Raw genomic sequence first — 12751 nt, forward strand, 5'->3', positions numbered from 1 at the left:
GCAGGTCACACCTCCACGCAGGGTGATAGCTGAACTGTATCTCAATCATAACAAAATAGCAATAATGCCGTCCTGAAGGCTTCTTCTACTAAAAGCTGCACTTCATCCCCAACGCACACCTCTTAGTCTTTGGAGTCTCTAGGCCATGGTTCTCAAACTTGGCTGCTTAAGACAACCACTTGGGGAGTATTTGCTCTCCATATGTCTAAGCCATGGCCAAAACTGATTGAATCAGTATCCCATGGGTTGGACCTAGGCCTTCCTATCTTTTAAATCTCCTCAGTGATTCCAATGTGTAGGCAAGTTTGATTTATTTTTATTTTTATTTTTTATTTTTATTTATTTTTTGTCTTTTTGCTATTTCTTTTGGCTGCTCCCACGGCATATGGAGGTTCCCAGGCTAGGGGTCTAATCGGAGCTGTAGCCGCTGGCCTACGCCAGAGCCACAGCAACACGGGATCCGAGCCACATCTGCAACCTACACCACAGCTCACGGCAACGCCGGATCGTTAACCCACTGAGCAAGGGCAGGGACCGAACCCGCAACCTCATGGTTCCTAGTCGGATTCGTTAACCACTGCGCCACAACAGGAACTCCTATTTTTATTTTTATTTTTTATGGCCACACCCATGGCATATGGAAGTTCCCAAGCCAGGAACCGAATCCAAGCCCCAGCGGCAACCTATACCACAGCTGCGGTATCACTGGGTCCTTTTACTCACTGTGCCACCCTGGGATGAAACCCTTGCCTCCCCAGTGACCTAAGCTGCTGTAATTGGATTCTTAACCCCCTGGGCCACAGCAGGAGCTCCTAGGTAAGTTTTAGAATCACCAGTCTAGCCCTTGTTGAATCCTCACTGATGGTACCAAGTATGCCCTGCCTTGAACCCCATCTTACCATCTGATATCCCTCACTTTAGATAATGAGCCACTTTAGGATCAGGAACTGTGTTCATTTCATCTCAGTGTCCCTGCAAATGCTTTCTTCAAGTTGAACTCTGCCTGTCACTGCTAAGCATTCCACTGAGGTCCCAACCCTACACTTTTCTGTGGATAAAAATGTCATGCCCCAGAAAGTTTCAACTATTTCTTAGATTTCACATCCATTTGTATGAATTAATTACTTTGAGCATCATGATTTATTTAGCCAGTCAGGGATTGTGTCCTGTCCCATTCTCAGAGAGAATCTTTTTCCTTCCTAAAGAGAACAGAGGCAGTGAGATGAGGCAGCAGAGGGAAGCCAGCTCTCCCGGCAGCTGGACCCAAGCCCTCTCCTCCGTGATGTCAGCACTCCTTAGAGGACTTCTTACTTGTGCCAACCCAGGAAACTGTCTCATTCGGCTCAGCCCCACCCTCCCCCAAAGACTCCTAATACTTTAAAAATAGTAAGAATAAGAATAATATGCTAGGTTTCTTGCACATTTAGAGAGGATTATAATTAGAGATAAAGACAAACCTAGGGGTGAAAGAGGCCCTGATGATATATGGCTCAGGGTTAGGGTTGCTCCCCAGGGTCTAGATTTGGCTGCCTACCCCTCACCAAGGCTTCCTGGTTGACTTTTTGTACAAGGGTGTTCCCTCCACCCCGCCCTGCTTCCAGCCCCTCTACGCTGTCCCAGAAAAGATGTTTTCTTCCTCCAGTCTCACTCTGGGACCGTGTTTCTCCCCTCAGATCTTTGGCTCCACTGCTAGGTCTGGAAATTAAGCTGAAAAGACCCAGCCTGGATGCTCGCATAACCCAAAGCGGGGCTTGGCACAGACGCTCTGGAATATGTTCCCGTCTGTCGGGCCAGCATGTACAGGGAGAACTGGAAAACACCCTTCCCCCAAACCCTGGACCAAGGGAAATAAAAACTGTTCCCCAAAATAAAAGCAGAATAAAGGAGCTGATGTGCAGGTTGGGGAACAAGCTGCACTTCGGTTTACTGGTTCTCACACTGCTGATTGTGAAAAAGAAGTCCTGACTGGATCCATGGATCTGGAATCTGCCTTATTTTAAAGAAGATCTGGGTGGATTTTGAGCCACATGAATAAAGAAATACTTCTTACAGCCCTTCTCCCACGGCCCCTGCCCTTAGATTTTAAGAACCAGAACCACTTCCTCCAGCCTCATGTACCTCCAGGAAACAAGGGGTCTGCCTTGGAAAGTCACATTTGAGTGGGACCCCACCGGCCTACATCAAAATCAGTGACTGAAGATCCAGGAAATACCCACTGAACTCTCCGCCTTCTTCCGTGGGAACACAATTTCGACCTGGTGTGACTTCCATCAAAGCCAAGAGTGACTTCACTGAAGGGTATAATAATAGAAGGTCAGGCATGGCTTACAAGTTGCCCTGGCAAGCACCTGCACCCCTGTCCCTACCTGGCTTGTCTGAGATGGATGGATGGAGTTCCCGTCGTGGCGCAGTGGTTAACGAATCCGACTAGGAACCATGAGGTCGCGGGTTCGGTCCCTGCCCTTGCTCAGTGGGTTAACGATCCGGCGTTGCCGTGAGCTGTGGTGTAGGTTGCAGACGCGGCTCCTCGGATCCCGCGTTGCTGTGGCTCTGGTGTAGGCCAGCGGCTACAGTTCCGATTAGACCCCTAGCCTGGGAACCTCCATATGCCGCAGGAGCGGCCCAAGAAATAGCCAAAAAAAAAAAAAAAAAAAAAAACCATGAGATGGATGGAGTCACTTGCGTTCACTGTGGGACTGGAATCTGCAGCCAAGAAGATGTAGAGACTGGGAAAAGGAGGGGGCGTGGAGGGGGGATGATAGAGTGTTAAAGAAAGCAAGAGAGAGAAAGAAAAAAGCTATGGGGGAATTGTATTCTTTAAGTTTTTAAAAATTATTTCTAACTTTTGTATTATTAATCTAGTTCTATCAGTTATTAATTTTTTTTTTTAGGGCTGCACCTACACCATATGGAGGTTCTCAGGCTAGAGGTCTAATCAGAGCTGTAGCTGCCAGCCTACACCACAGCCACAGCAACACCAGATCCTTAACCCACTGAGCGAGGCCAGGGATTGAACCTGTGTCCTCAAGGATGCTAGTCAGATTCGTTTCTGCAGAGCCAGGACGGGAACTCCCATTTATTAAAATTTTGTCATAACTGATCTCCCTCTAAAAACATAAAGATGACTGGTATTGTTATCACTGGACCACTTGACACTGACTGGCAAACATCAGGACTCTGCTTCCAGATGTGCAGGGTGTAGCTCTTAGCAACAGGAGCAAGGTGTTTTGTTTGTTTTGGCCCACAATCAAAGCACAGATTCCAAAGAGGATAACAGACTGAAAACCAAGCTGCTTGGAACATACTTTACATACGATAAAACGCTACGATTTGAAATGGTTGTGTTTTGGCAGTTTACACACTCATGTCACCTTTACCACAGTGAAGGTATACAGCAACCCCGCTGTCCCCAAGGGAAAGTCATGTGGTAAAATTCTAAGCAGCCATTATGAGATAAAAGAATTCTAATGTATGGCTATTAAAGATGTACCCAACACACTTTTAACCTTTTTTAAAAGGTTAAGAACATACTGAATAATAGTGCCACTAATACTACTTACGAAAAAAATTTAATAGAAAATCTGGAATATTTCTCATCAATATTTTGATAATGGTATTGCCAGGGAATGAGATAAACTTGGTGACTCACTTTCTCTGAAAGGTTGGAATTTTATTTTTAGTATAAAAATAAAGTTATGTGGGGGTCAGGGAGAAACTATTTCAAAACATTACGAAGCTAAGCCCCCAATTCAGTAATTTACAGATAATAAAACTATACATAGCTATATATATATATATAGTCTTATATAGTCATATGACAACTGATTATCTATAAATTGATGGTATTCTCTTTTTTTTCCCTTCTTTTGGCCTCCCTGAGGCATGTGGGATTCCTGGGACAACGATCAGATCGGAGCTATGGTTGGGACCTTCATGGCTGCGTCAACACCAGATCCTTAACCCAGTATGCCAGGCTGGGGATGGGAGTTGTGTCTTGGTGCTGCAGAGCCACTGCTGATCCAGTTGCGCCATAGCCGGAACTCCTGATGGTTTCTTTCTTTCTTTCTTTCTTTTTAGGGCTGCACCTGTGGCATATGGAAGTTCCCAGGCTAGGAGTCAAATCAGAGCTGTAGCTGCTGGCCTACACCACAGCTCACGGCAACGTTGGCTCCTTAACCCACTGAGTGAGGCCAGGGATCAAACTTGCATCCTCACGGAAACCATGTTGGGTTCTTAATCTACTGATCCTCAACTGGGACTCCTGAAATGACTTTTGAGAAGAAAAGTCGGAGGATCTTCAAGTCACAGTGCCATGAGGGAGATGTTTGTTACTTGATCAGTCCGTCTTGTATAAGGCAGCTGTTTCCCACTATAGAAGAAAACAATCATGAACCAAGTCAGGTCAGTCACATAAGTGCTGACCTTCTGACAACCCCCCACATGCTCAAATTGTTCCACTTAAAGAACCCCCATAACCCTGTTGTGTCCCCTCTACCCCAACCGCTGTCCCACCTCAGGGCCTCCAGGGTCTCAGCTTTGAAAGGCATCGAACATACACCAGAGTTCTCGCTACGGCTGCTCCCTGAAGTAGAACAGAAACAGGAATAGGTCAGTGGAGACCGAGGAGGAATGATGGAGTGGGTGAGCTCCCGCTACAATATCACAAGGTTTTGGGGATCTCAGCCCATCTATACTTACTTTCAGCCTGTTGGTATTTCCTTACTTTTCCACCTGTGAAAAGAAAAGATCCTGTGAGAGGCCAGGGAGGAAGCAGGGCCACGAGATCTTAAGGAACCCTCTAATTCTGGTCCCCAGAATAGTTTCCAGAACTACGATCTCAGACCCAAGGCAAGATCAAGAAACGTGAGGAGTGCACATGTTTGGGGACTGGACCAACCGCCCTGCTGGAGGTCTGTCCTTAGCAGCAACCTTCCCCTCTGTTCTGAGACTGCTGCAAATCAGGTCTCTGTCACAAGATCCATCACACTGATACATATGTCCTTCCCTTTCATAGATGCTTTACTAGAGAGTGTTGGCACTCAGGCCCAGACTGGGAAAGCACATGTGTGTGGAGCGGACGTCCCAGGAACAAGGCAGAACAAGTTTCCACCTGGGCTTGAAACCCCCCGTGAGACAAGGAGACTCAGATCCCCACTCCCTTCCCTACCTGAGCACTTCTTCCTCCAGATCACAACTCCAGTCACCACGGCTCCAGCGACCAGGACGAGAACCAGGCCAACAATGATGCCCACGATGGGGACGGGGGGCTGAGGAGGGTCTGGGAACAAAGGGCAAGGGGAGGGCCCTCCTCAGGCTTGAGTCCTGACCTTGTGGAAGTCTCCAGAAGGGCTTCTGCTGTGTCTGAGAAGAAGCTCCGCCCCCAGGTCCCTCCTTACCCCATCTCAGGGTGAGGGACTCCTGCAGGCCCTCGTGCTGCACATGGCAGGTGTAGCTCTGCTCCTCTCCAGGAGGCACCACCAGGGCCGCCCACTTCTGGAAGGTCCCATCCCCTGAGGGCCTGGTTTCCACAACCTCCACGTCCTGGCTCTGGTCCTGCCCCTCCTGCTGCCAGGTCAGGGAGATCTCCTTAGGGTAGAAGCCCAGGGCCCAGCACCTCAAGGTGACTTTATTGTCAGAGCTGGGGTGGCGGGTCACATGTGTCTTTGGAGGATCTGAGGAGAAAGTCAGGAAATTCTGAATCTTTGCATCCCCCTTCACATACAGACTCAGCACTCAGGTGACCATCCTGAGACTGGGGAGGACAACTGGGGTGGGGAAAGGGAGCACAAAACCCAGACACCAGCCTGGATGCTGGCATCTGGGATAATCTATTCTTTGGAAATTTCTGGAATCCACTGGATACCCTAGGGTAGGAGGCAGGTCTCAGAGGCAGAGAAAAGGAATTTCTTTTTTTTTTTTTTGTCTTTTTGCTATTTCTTGGGCCGCTTCCGCGGCATATGGAGATTCCCAGGCTAGGGGTCCAATCGGAGCTGTAGCCACCGGCCTACACCAGAGCCACAGCAATGCGGGATCTGAGCCGCGTCTGCAACCTACACCACAGCTCACGGCAACGCCGGATCGTTAACCCACTGAGCAAGGGCAGGGACCGAACCCGCAACCTCATGGTTCCTAGTCGGATTCGTTAACCACTGCGCCACAACAGGAACTCCTTTTTTTTTTTTTTTTTTAGGAATTTCTGATCCTGATTTGGGGGAGACCCAGAGACTCAGAAAAGCTGGATCCTGATCTCAAACATTCTGGAGGTGGGGCTGAGAACAAGGCTTGAGAGAGTCCCTCAAGGTTCCCAGAGCTGCTGCCAGAATCAAAAGGTACAGTTGATGAGTTATGCTGAAGATGGTCTCCCCTCCATCTCCAGATAAACCTAGATCCTTTAATTGTCCACTGAGAAGGTACCCCGTCTGAATATTTGGATAGATGCCTCCGTCTCCTGATTCATAGGAGGGTCTGGATTTGGGCATCCATCCCATTTTCCACCCCTAGCAGAGATGCCAGTCCCGGCCTGAGGGGAGATCCGGGAGGCACCTGAGGCCCTTAGTACCTGACCGCTGTAGCGTCTCCTTCCCGTTCGCCAGGTATCTGTGGAGCGACTGCACGCATGCCACTTCCAGGTAGGCTCTGCTCTGCTCTGCCACAGTTTCCTCCTCCCATTTGCGCCGAGTGATCTGAGCCGCCATGCCCACCGCGGTCCAGGAGCGCAGGTCCTCGTTCAGGACGATGTAATCCGCGCCGTCATAGGCGAACTGACTGTACCCGCGGAGGAGGCGCCCATCCCGCGCAACATAGCATCCACAAAGCCACTGGTAGGTGTGAGACCCTGGCCAAGCCACTGAAGTTAGACCCGCGCCTTTGCCTGGGGCCCCCAAGAGATCTATCAGCTGCGATCTGTCAGGGTCGAAGAGAACCGGAGCAAATCCCCCAGGGCAAATCCTGGAACTAGAGGCCGCCCTAGGCGGAGGATGGTCGTGACCTGGATCAGGGCGTCACTCACCGGCCTCGCTCTGGTTGTAGTAGCCGCGCAGGACATTCAGGCTCACTTGGAAATTCTGTGAGGTGTCCTTGTAGATGCGTGTGTTCCGATCGCAATACTCCGGGCCCTCCAGCTCCACCCACGGTGTCCGCGGCTCCTCCCTCGGATTCGGGGCATTGCTGTCGAACCGCACGAACTGCGTGTCGTCTACATAGCCGACGACGGAGAAGCGGGGATCCCGTCGACTCGGTCGGGACACGGCTGTGTAGAAATACCTCAGGGAGTGGGGACCTGGGGGCAAGGGGCGGGGGGTTGAGGCGCTGGACCCCGGGTCCGACGTGATGGGACCAGGAGCGGGGAGGGCACGAAGAGAGCATGAGACGGAAAAGGACAGCGTGAGACCCGAGTGAGTGAGAAGAGGGTGCGGAGACCAGGCAGGGACAGGGGAGGATAAGGACGGGGCGGGTCCGAGGGGCTGAGTGGCGGGATCTGGACCGGTGTTATGGAGACGCGCCTTCCCTGAGGGTCCTGTCCCCCAACCACGCTCTTCTCGCGCTCCCCCTCCACCCCCCAAAGCCATTTATCTCCCCATCCCGCACTCACGCGCCCAGGGCTGGGTCAATACCAGGGTCCCGGAGAGCAGCAGGAGGAGGGCTCGGGGCCCCATGAACGCACCCTCGGGGTCAGGGGAGAAGCTGAATTGGTGGAAACTTTGTAATCAGAAATCCAATGGGAGAACCGGGGTCCTGTCGCGAGTGTTCCGGTAGGAGGGCCCCACCCAAGTCCTGAGAAAGAAAGTGAAACTGAGCCGGTGGAATCCCCAACCCTGAGCTTCCCGCCGCAGCAAACACCGCCTGCTGGGAGGTCCTGAGAGCTTTCCGTGATCCCGGTCCTCCCCTGTCGGGAGCGCTCTTTGTTACCTTGTCTTCCGGAGTCCAGGCCCAGGGGCTGCCGGAGGAAACCCGGAAGCTGTCCTTATATTGGGCTCAGTCCCTTTTTCCTTTACTGTTCTTTTCAGAATCATCTTTGAAAAGGACTCTCTGCCTTCCATCCCTTACCTCTCCTCCTGGACTCATCTTGAAGGGAACCCCCACTCCAGGGGAACTTGGTATCAGGGAGCAGGGTCGCTTTGGGAATGGAGGTGGAGGGACATGGGTTTTGTCTTTCAACCTGGAGAAGTTGTGCCTGAAAAACACCAAACAGATGTTCCCCTAGAGAGTACTCTCCTTTGTGTGTATTCACTGCAGCAGGAAACACCCTCTTGATGACCCCCAAATAGCAGGAATTTCATCTGTAAAAGTGACTTTGGTCCCTATGTATAGAAATATGTCTAAACAGCACTGCAGTCAGACTCACAAAGCTCCTAGCTTTTACTTTCCCAAGCAATATGTCAGTGACTCCTGCAGTGGTGTATTTTGAAAGTGTCATCATTCCATGCCCTGAGTTTGTCTGAGTGAGTTGAAGGGAAGCAGAAAACACCACCCCAAAATATGCCATTTGGGCATGTTGATTATTTTGAACCGAAGTCACTTAAGAAACAGCAGTGCCAGAAGGACATTCTGAGCTTCCTTTGTCTCTTTGGGAGCAAGAAGTAAATCTTCCATATGCAAGGTACCCTCCCTGTACCAGGAGGGTGGAAGGCATCCTTCACACCAGAGACAGGGAATTTAGGTGAGATGATGTTTAAAAATCTTGTTACTTACAAATTTAATACCCCAAACCCAAACTTCTTTGCCTTGTCAGTTCTTCAAAAATAAACTGGGTTTTGTTGTTGTTGTTGTTGTTTTGTCTAAAAGGTATTAAAGCTGCCTGCTTTCAGTTGCTTGAGTCTCATATGTCAGTGAGGTCCTGTACATATGAAATTAAATTTGTTTTTCTCTTATCACTCTGCTTATGTCAGTTTAATCATTAGACCAGCCAAAGACCATAGAAGGGAAGAAAGGAAAGGTTTTCCTCACCTACAGATCCTGGACAAGCTTCAATCCCCAGAAGCACAGTTTGTTACTGTGTATTCCAACTAGAAGGGTGGACAAACTTTAAACACCCCAAAGTTGCAAGTATTCGCTGCAGTCCAAATGCCCTTCATGGGGGTCCTGTTGTGGCGCTCTCAAAACGAATCTGACTAGTATCCATGAGGATGTGGGTTCAATCCCTGGCCTCGCTCAGTGGGCCAGGGATCCGGCGTTGCCAAGAGCTGTGGTGTAGGCTGAAGACGCGGCTCGGATCCGGAGTTGCTGTGACTGTGGCCTAGGCCAGCAGCTGCAGCTCTGATTAGACCCCTAGCCTGGGAACCTCCATATGCTTCAGGAGTGGCCCAAGAAATGGCAAAAAGACAAAAAAAAAAAAAAAAAAAAAAGAAAGAGGAGTTCCCGTCGTGGCGCAGTGGTTAACGAATCCGACTAGGAACCATGAGGTTGCGGGTTCGGTCCCTGCCCTTGCTCAGTGGGTTAACGATCCGGCGTTGCCGTGAGCTGTGGTGTAGGTTGCAGACGGGGCTCGGATCCCGCCTTGCTGTGGCTCTGGTGTAGGCCGGTGGCTACAGCTCTGATTCAACCCCTAGCCTGGGAACCTCCATATGCCGCAGGAGCGGCCCAAGAAATAGCAACAACAACAACAACAACAAAAAAAAGACAAAAAAAAAAAAAAAAAGAAAGAAAACAAAGAAAATAAAAATAAAAGAAAGAATAGGAATTGGAAATGAGTATAGATAACAATTTCAAGGTGCAAGGGGATAAAACAGATTTAGGAATACCTATAGAATCATAGAAACTTAAGAGAGCTTTGTTAGTTATCTATTGCTGTGTATCAAACTACTTCTAAACCTAATGGCTCAAAACAACAAACATCCATTACCTTAGAGCGATAAAGGACAAAGCAAAGACAAGGAAAATGGAGCAGACGCTGGTGGGAGAAGTTGGATAAAAAGAAGGATTTTACAAGATGGAATCATAGGTCACTGGTACACAGATGAAAATGATTCTGTTAGTCGCAGTCCTCCAAGAAGCAAATGCCAAATTGAAAATAAACTCACCAGAATTTTATTAAGCACCAGTCAGGGAATTCCCATTGTGGCACAGCAGAAATGAATCTGAAGAGTATCCGTGAAGACGTGGGTTCTATCCCTGGCCTCACTCAGTGGGTTAAGGGTCCAGCGATGCTGTGAGCTGTGGTGTAGGCCAGTAGCTGTAGCTCCAGTTCGACCCCTAGTCTGGGAATTTCCATATGCCGAGCGTGCGGCCCTAAAAAAAAACAACAAAAAAAACCCCCAAAACCAAAAACACCTATCAGAGATGTTATGGAGAGGGAGCCAGAAAGATGAGCAAACCAGCAGACTGAGATGCAAGTCTGACCCCTAGAGGTGGACAGGAGAGAAGGTTCGTTGGACTACCCTAGATAAGCAGGTGATTGAGGTTGAGCAAGGCTATAGGAGAGTCCTTGAGCCGAAATTGGCCATCAGAGGAGCCCTTTGTCTCCTGGAGATGAGCCTGCCTTAGGGTCCCAGTTGTGAAGCAGGGCCTCTGCACAAATGCTGCCATGGTTTCAGAGCACAGGAGCACCGGCCCTGCCCCTTCCCTGGGAGTGTGACCCGAACCTTTATGAGTGACGGGTCTGGGCCTCTGGAAATCAAGCCCTTCTGTTATTGGACTTAAACACATCCCAACCAAAAAATTTTTTCCCCTTTTTTTGGCTGCCCCTACAGCACATGGACTTGCTAGGCCAGGGATCAGATCAAGCCACAGTTTCAACCTACATTGAAATGTCGAAATGCCAGATCCTTAACCCACTGTTCTAAGCCAGGGACGAAGCCTGTATCCCAGACTCCCAATTGCACCACAGTGGGAACTTCTCAACCAATTGTTTTTTTGTTTTTGCTTTTTAGGGCCGTGTGTGGAGGTTCCCAGGCTAGTGGTCAAATTGGAGCTGTAGCTGCTGGCCTACACTATAGCCACAGGAAATGTAAACTCCCCCAGTGGGTGATTGGAAGAATGGTGAAGGAGGGTCATACCTGCTTCCACACCTTGGTCCTGGACCCACCTCATCTTCCTACTGAGAATATAGCACTATATGAAAGTCTCTGATTCAATAAATACACTGCTTCCTAAAAGACGTAACCACATCACAAGAGCTTTCCTCAAAACTGGAGCTTCATTTGAACCTTCAGAAGACCTGGCTGGCATGCCGTGTGGCCGACAGCCCCTGGATGATGCAGGTGGTGATGTGATCTGTGGATTTTGTGGTCCATCCTGCACTTCCTTCTGTGAACTGGGTCCCCTGGTCAGATAATCTGTTAAGAGCAAGTCTGTGCATCAGGAATTTCTGTGGGCACCGGAGCATGGTGCTGGATGAAGTTCCGAGGACAGGAAAAGAAGATCTGTGCATGAAATAGGTGTCGGTGGCAGAGTGGCTTGGATCCTGCATGGCTGTGGGGTAGGCAGGCAGCTACAGCTCCAATTGGACCCCTAGCCTGGGAACTTCCATATCTTGGGGGTGTGGCCCTAAAAAGACAATAAATAAATAAATAAATAAATAAAATGCTACTTCCATATTAAAAAAAAAAAGAGTTCATGGATAGGAATTGGAACTCTGAGTTGTCATCATGCTGTAATTATACTCAAGATTCTGCCTATGAAACAAGAATTCATTGGAATGCTGCTGCCCAAAAGTCCTTTCTACAATGACAGAAATGTTGTAGATATGCACTGTTGATTATGGTAGCTACTGGGCACATGTGATTTTTGAGCACTGGAAATAAGGCTAGTGGGATGAAGGAGCTGAATTTTAAATTTTATTTCACTTTAGTTGATTTAAATTTAAATAGTTGCACACGGACAGGACAGCATTAGAAAAATGAAACGGAGAGTCTGCCATTGCTTTCTTCGCCCCCACCCCACCCAAGGCATGCAGAATTTCCTGGGCCAGGGATCTAACCCGCACTGCAAACTGACAAGGGCTTAATCTTCAAAATATACCAAGTCATACACCTCAACAACAACAACAACAAACGACCCAATTGAAAAATGGGCAGAAGTCCTAAATAGACATTTCTCCAAAGAAGACATACGGATGGCCAGTAGGCACATGAAAAATTGCTCAACATCACTAATTAGCAGAGAAATGCAAATCAAAACTACTATGAGGTACCACCTCACACGAGTCAGTATGGCCATCATTAATAAGCCTACAAATAACAAATGCTGGAGAGGGTGTAGAGAGAAGGGAACCCTCCTACACTGTTGGTGAAAATATAAATTCAGGATTTCCCATCGTGACGCAGTGGTAATTAATCTGACTAGGAACCATGAGGATGCAGGTTCAATTCCTGGCCTCCCTCAGTGGGTTAAGGATCCAGCATTGCTGTGAGTTGTGGTGTAGGTTGCAGATGCAGCTTGGATCTGGCATTGCTGTGGTTGTGGTGTAGGCCAGCAGCTGCAGCTCAGATTTGACCCCTAGCCTGGGAACCTCCATGTGCTGCGGGTGTAGTTCTAAAAAGCAAAAAAAAAAAAGCTAAATACAGAACTACCATATGATCCAGCAATCCCACTCCTAGCCACATATCTGGACAAAACTACAATTTAAAAATAAAAATAAATAAATAAATAAATAAAAATATACATGCTGGGAGTTCCCGTTGTGGCTCAGTGGTTAACGAATCTGACTAGGAACCATGAGGTTGTGGGTTCGATCCCTGGCCTTGCTCAGTGGGTTAAGGATCCGGCATTGCTGTGAGCTGTGGTGTAGGTCACAGACGCAGCTCAGATCCCG

At 48.8% G+C, this 12751-nt stretch overlaps 1 protein-coding gene across 11 annotated transcripts; it reads right to left on the reverse strand.

Annotated features, from left to right (window-relative positions):
• Positions 1–3645: 3645 nt before the first annotated feature.
• SLA-7 (MHC class I antigen 7) lies at positions 3646–7941 on the reverse strand. 11 transcript variants are annotated; one of them, NM_001445006.1, is given in 9 exon segments: positions 3646–4369; positions 4513–4582; positions 4699–4731; positions 5168–5278; positions 5397–5672; positions 6560–6835; positions 7010–7279; positions 7614–7773; positions 7909–7940. In NM_001445006.1, coding segments are annotated over 6 exon segments (693 nt in total). In that variant the 5' UTR covers positions 6696–6835; positions 7010–7279; positions 7614–7773; positions 7909–7940; the 3' UTR covers positions 3646–4302.
• Positions 7942–12751: the final 4810 nt, after the last annotated feature.

Source organism: Sus scrofa, chromosome 7 (genome assembly GCF_054392235.1).
Source record: "Sus scrofa isolate SSC_HxYL_T2T_F1_AM1 chromosome 7, Sscrofa_HxYL_maternal_Yorkshire_Landrace_v2.0, whole genome shotgun sequence".
Classification (NCBI taxonomy): Eukaryota; Metazoa; Chordata; class Mammalia; order Artiodactyla; family Suidae; genus Sus; species Sus scrofa.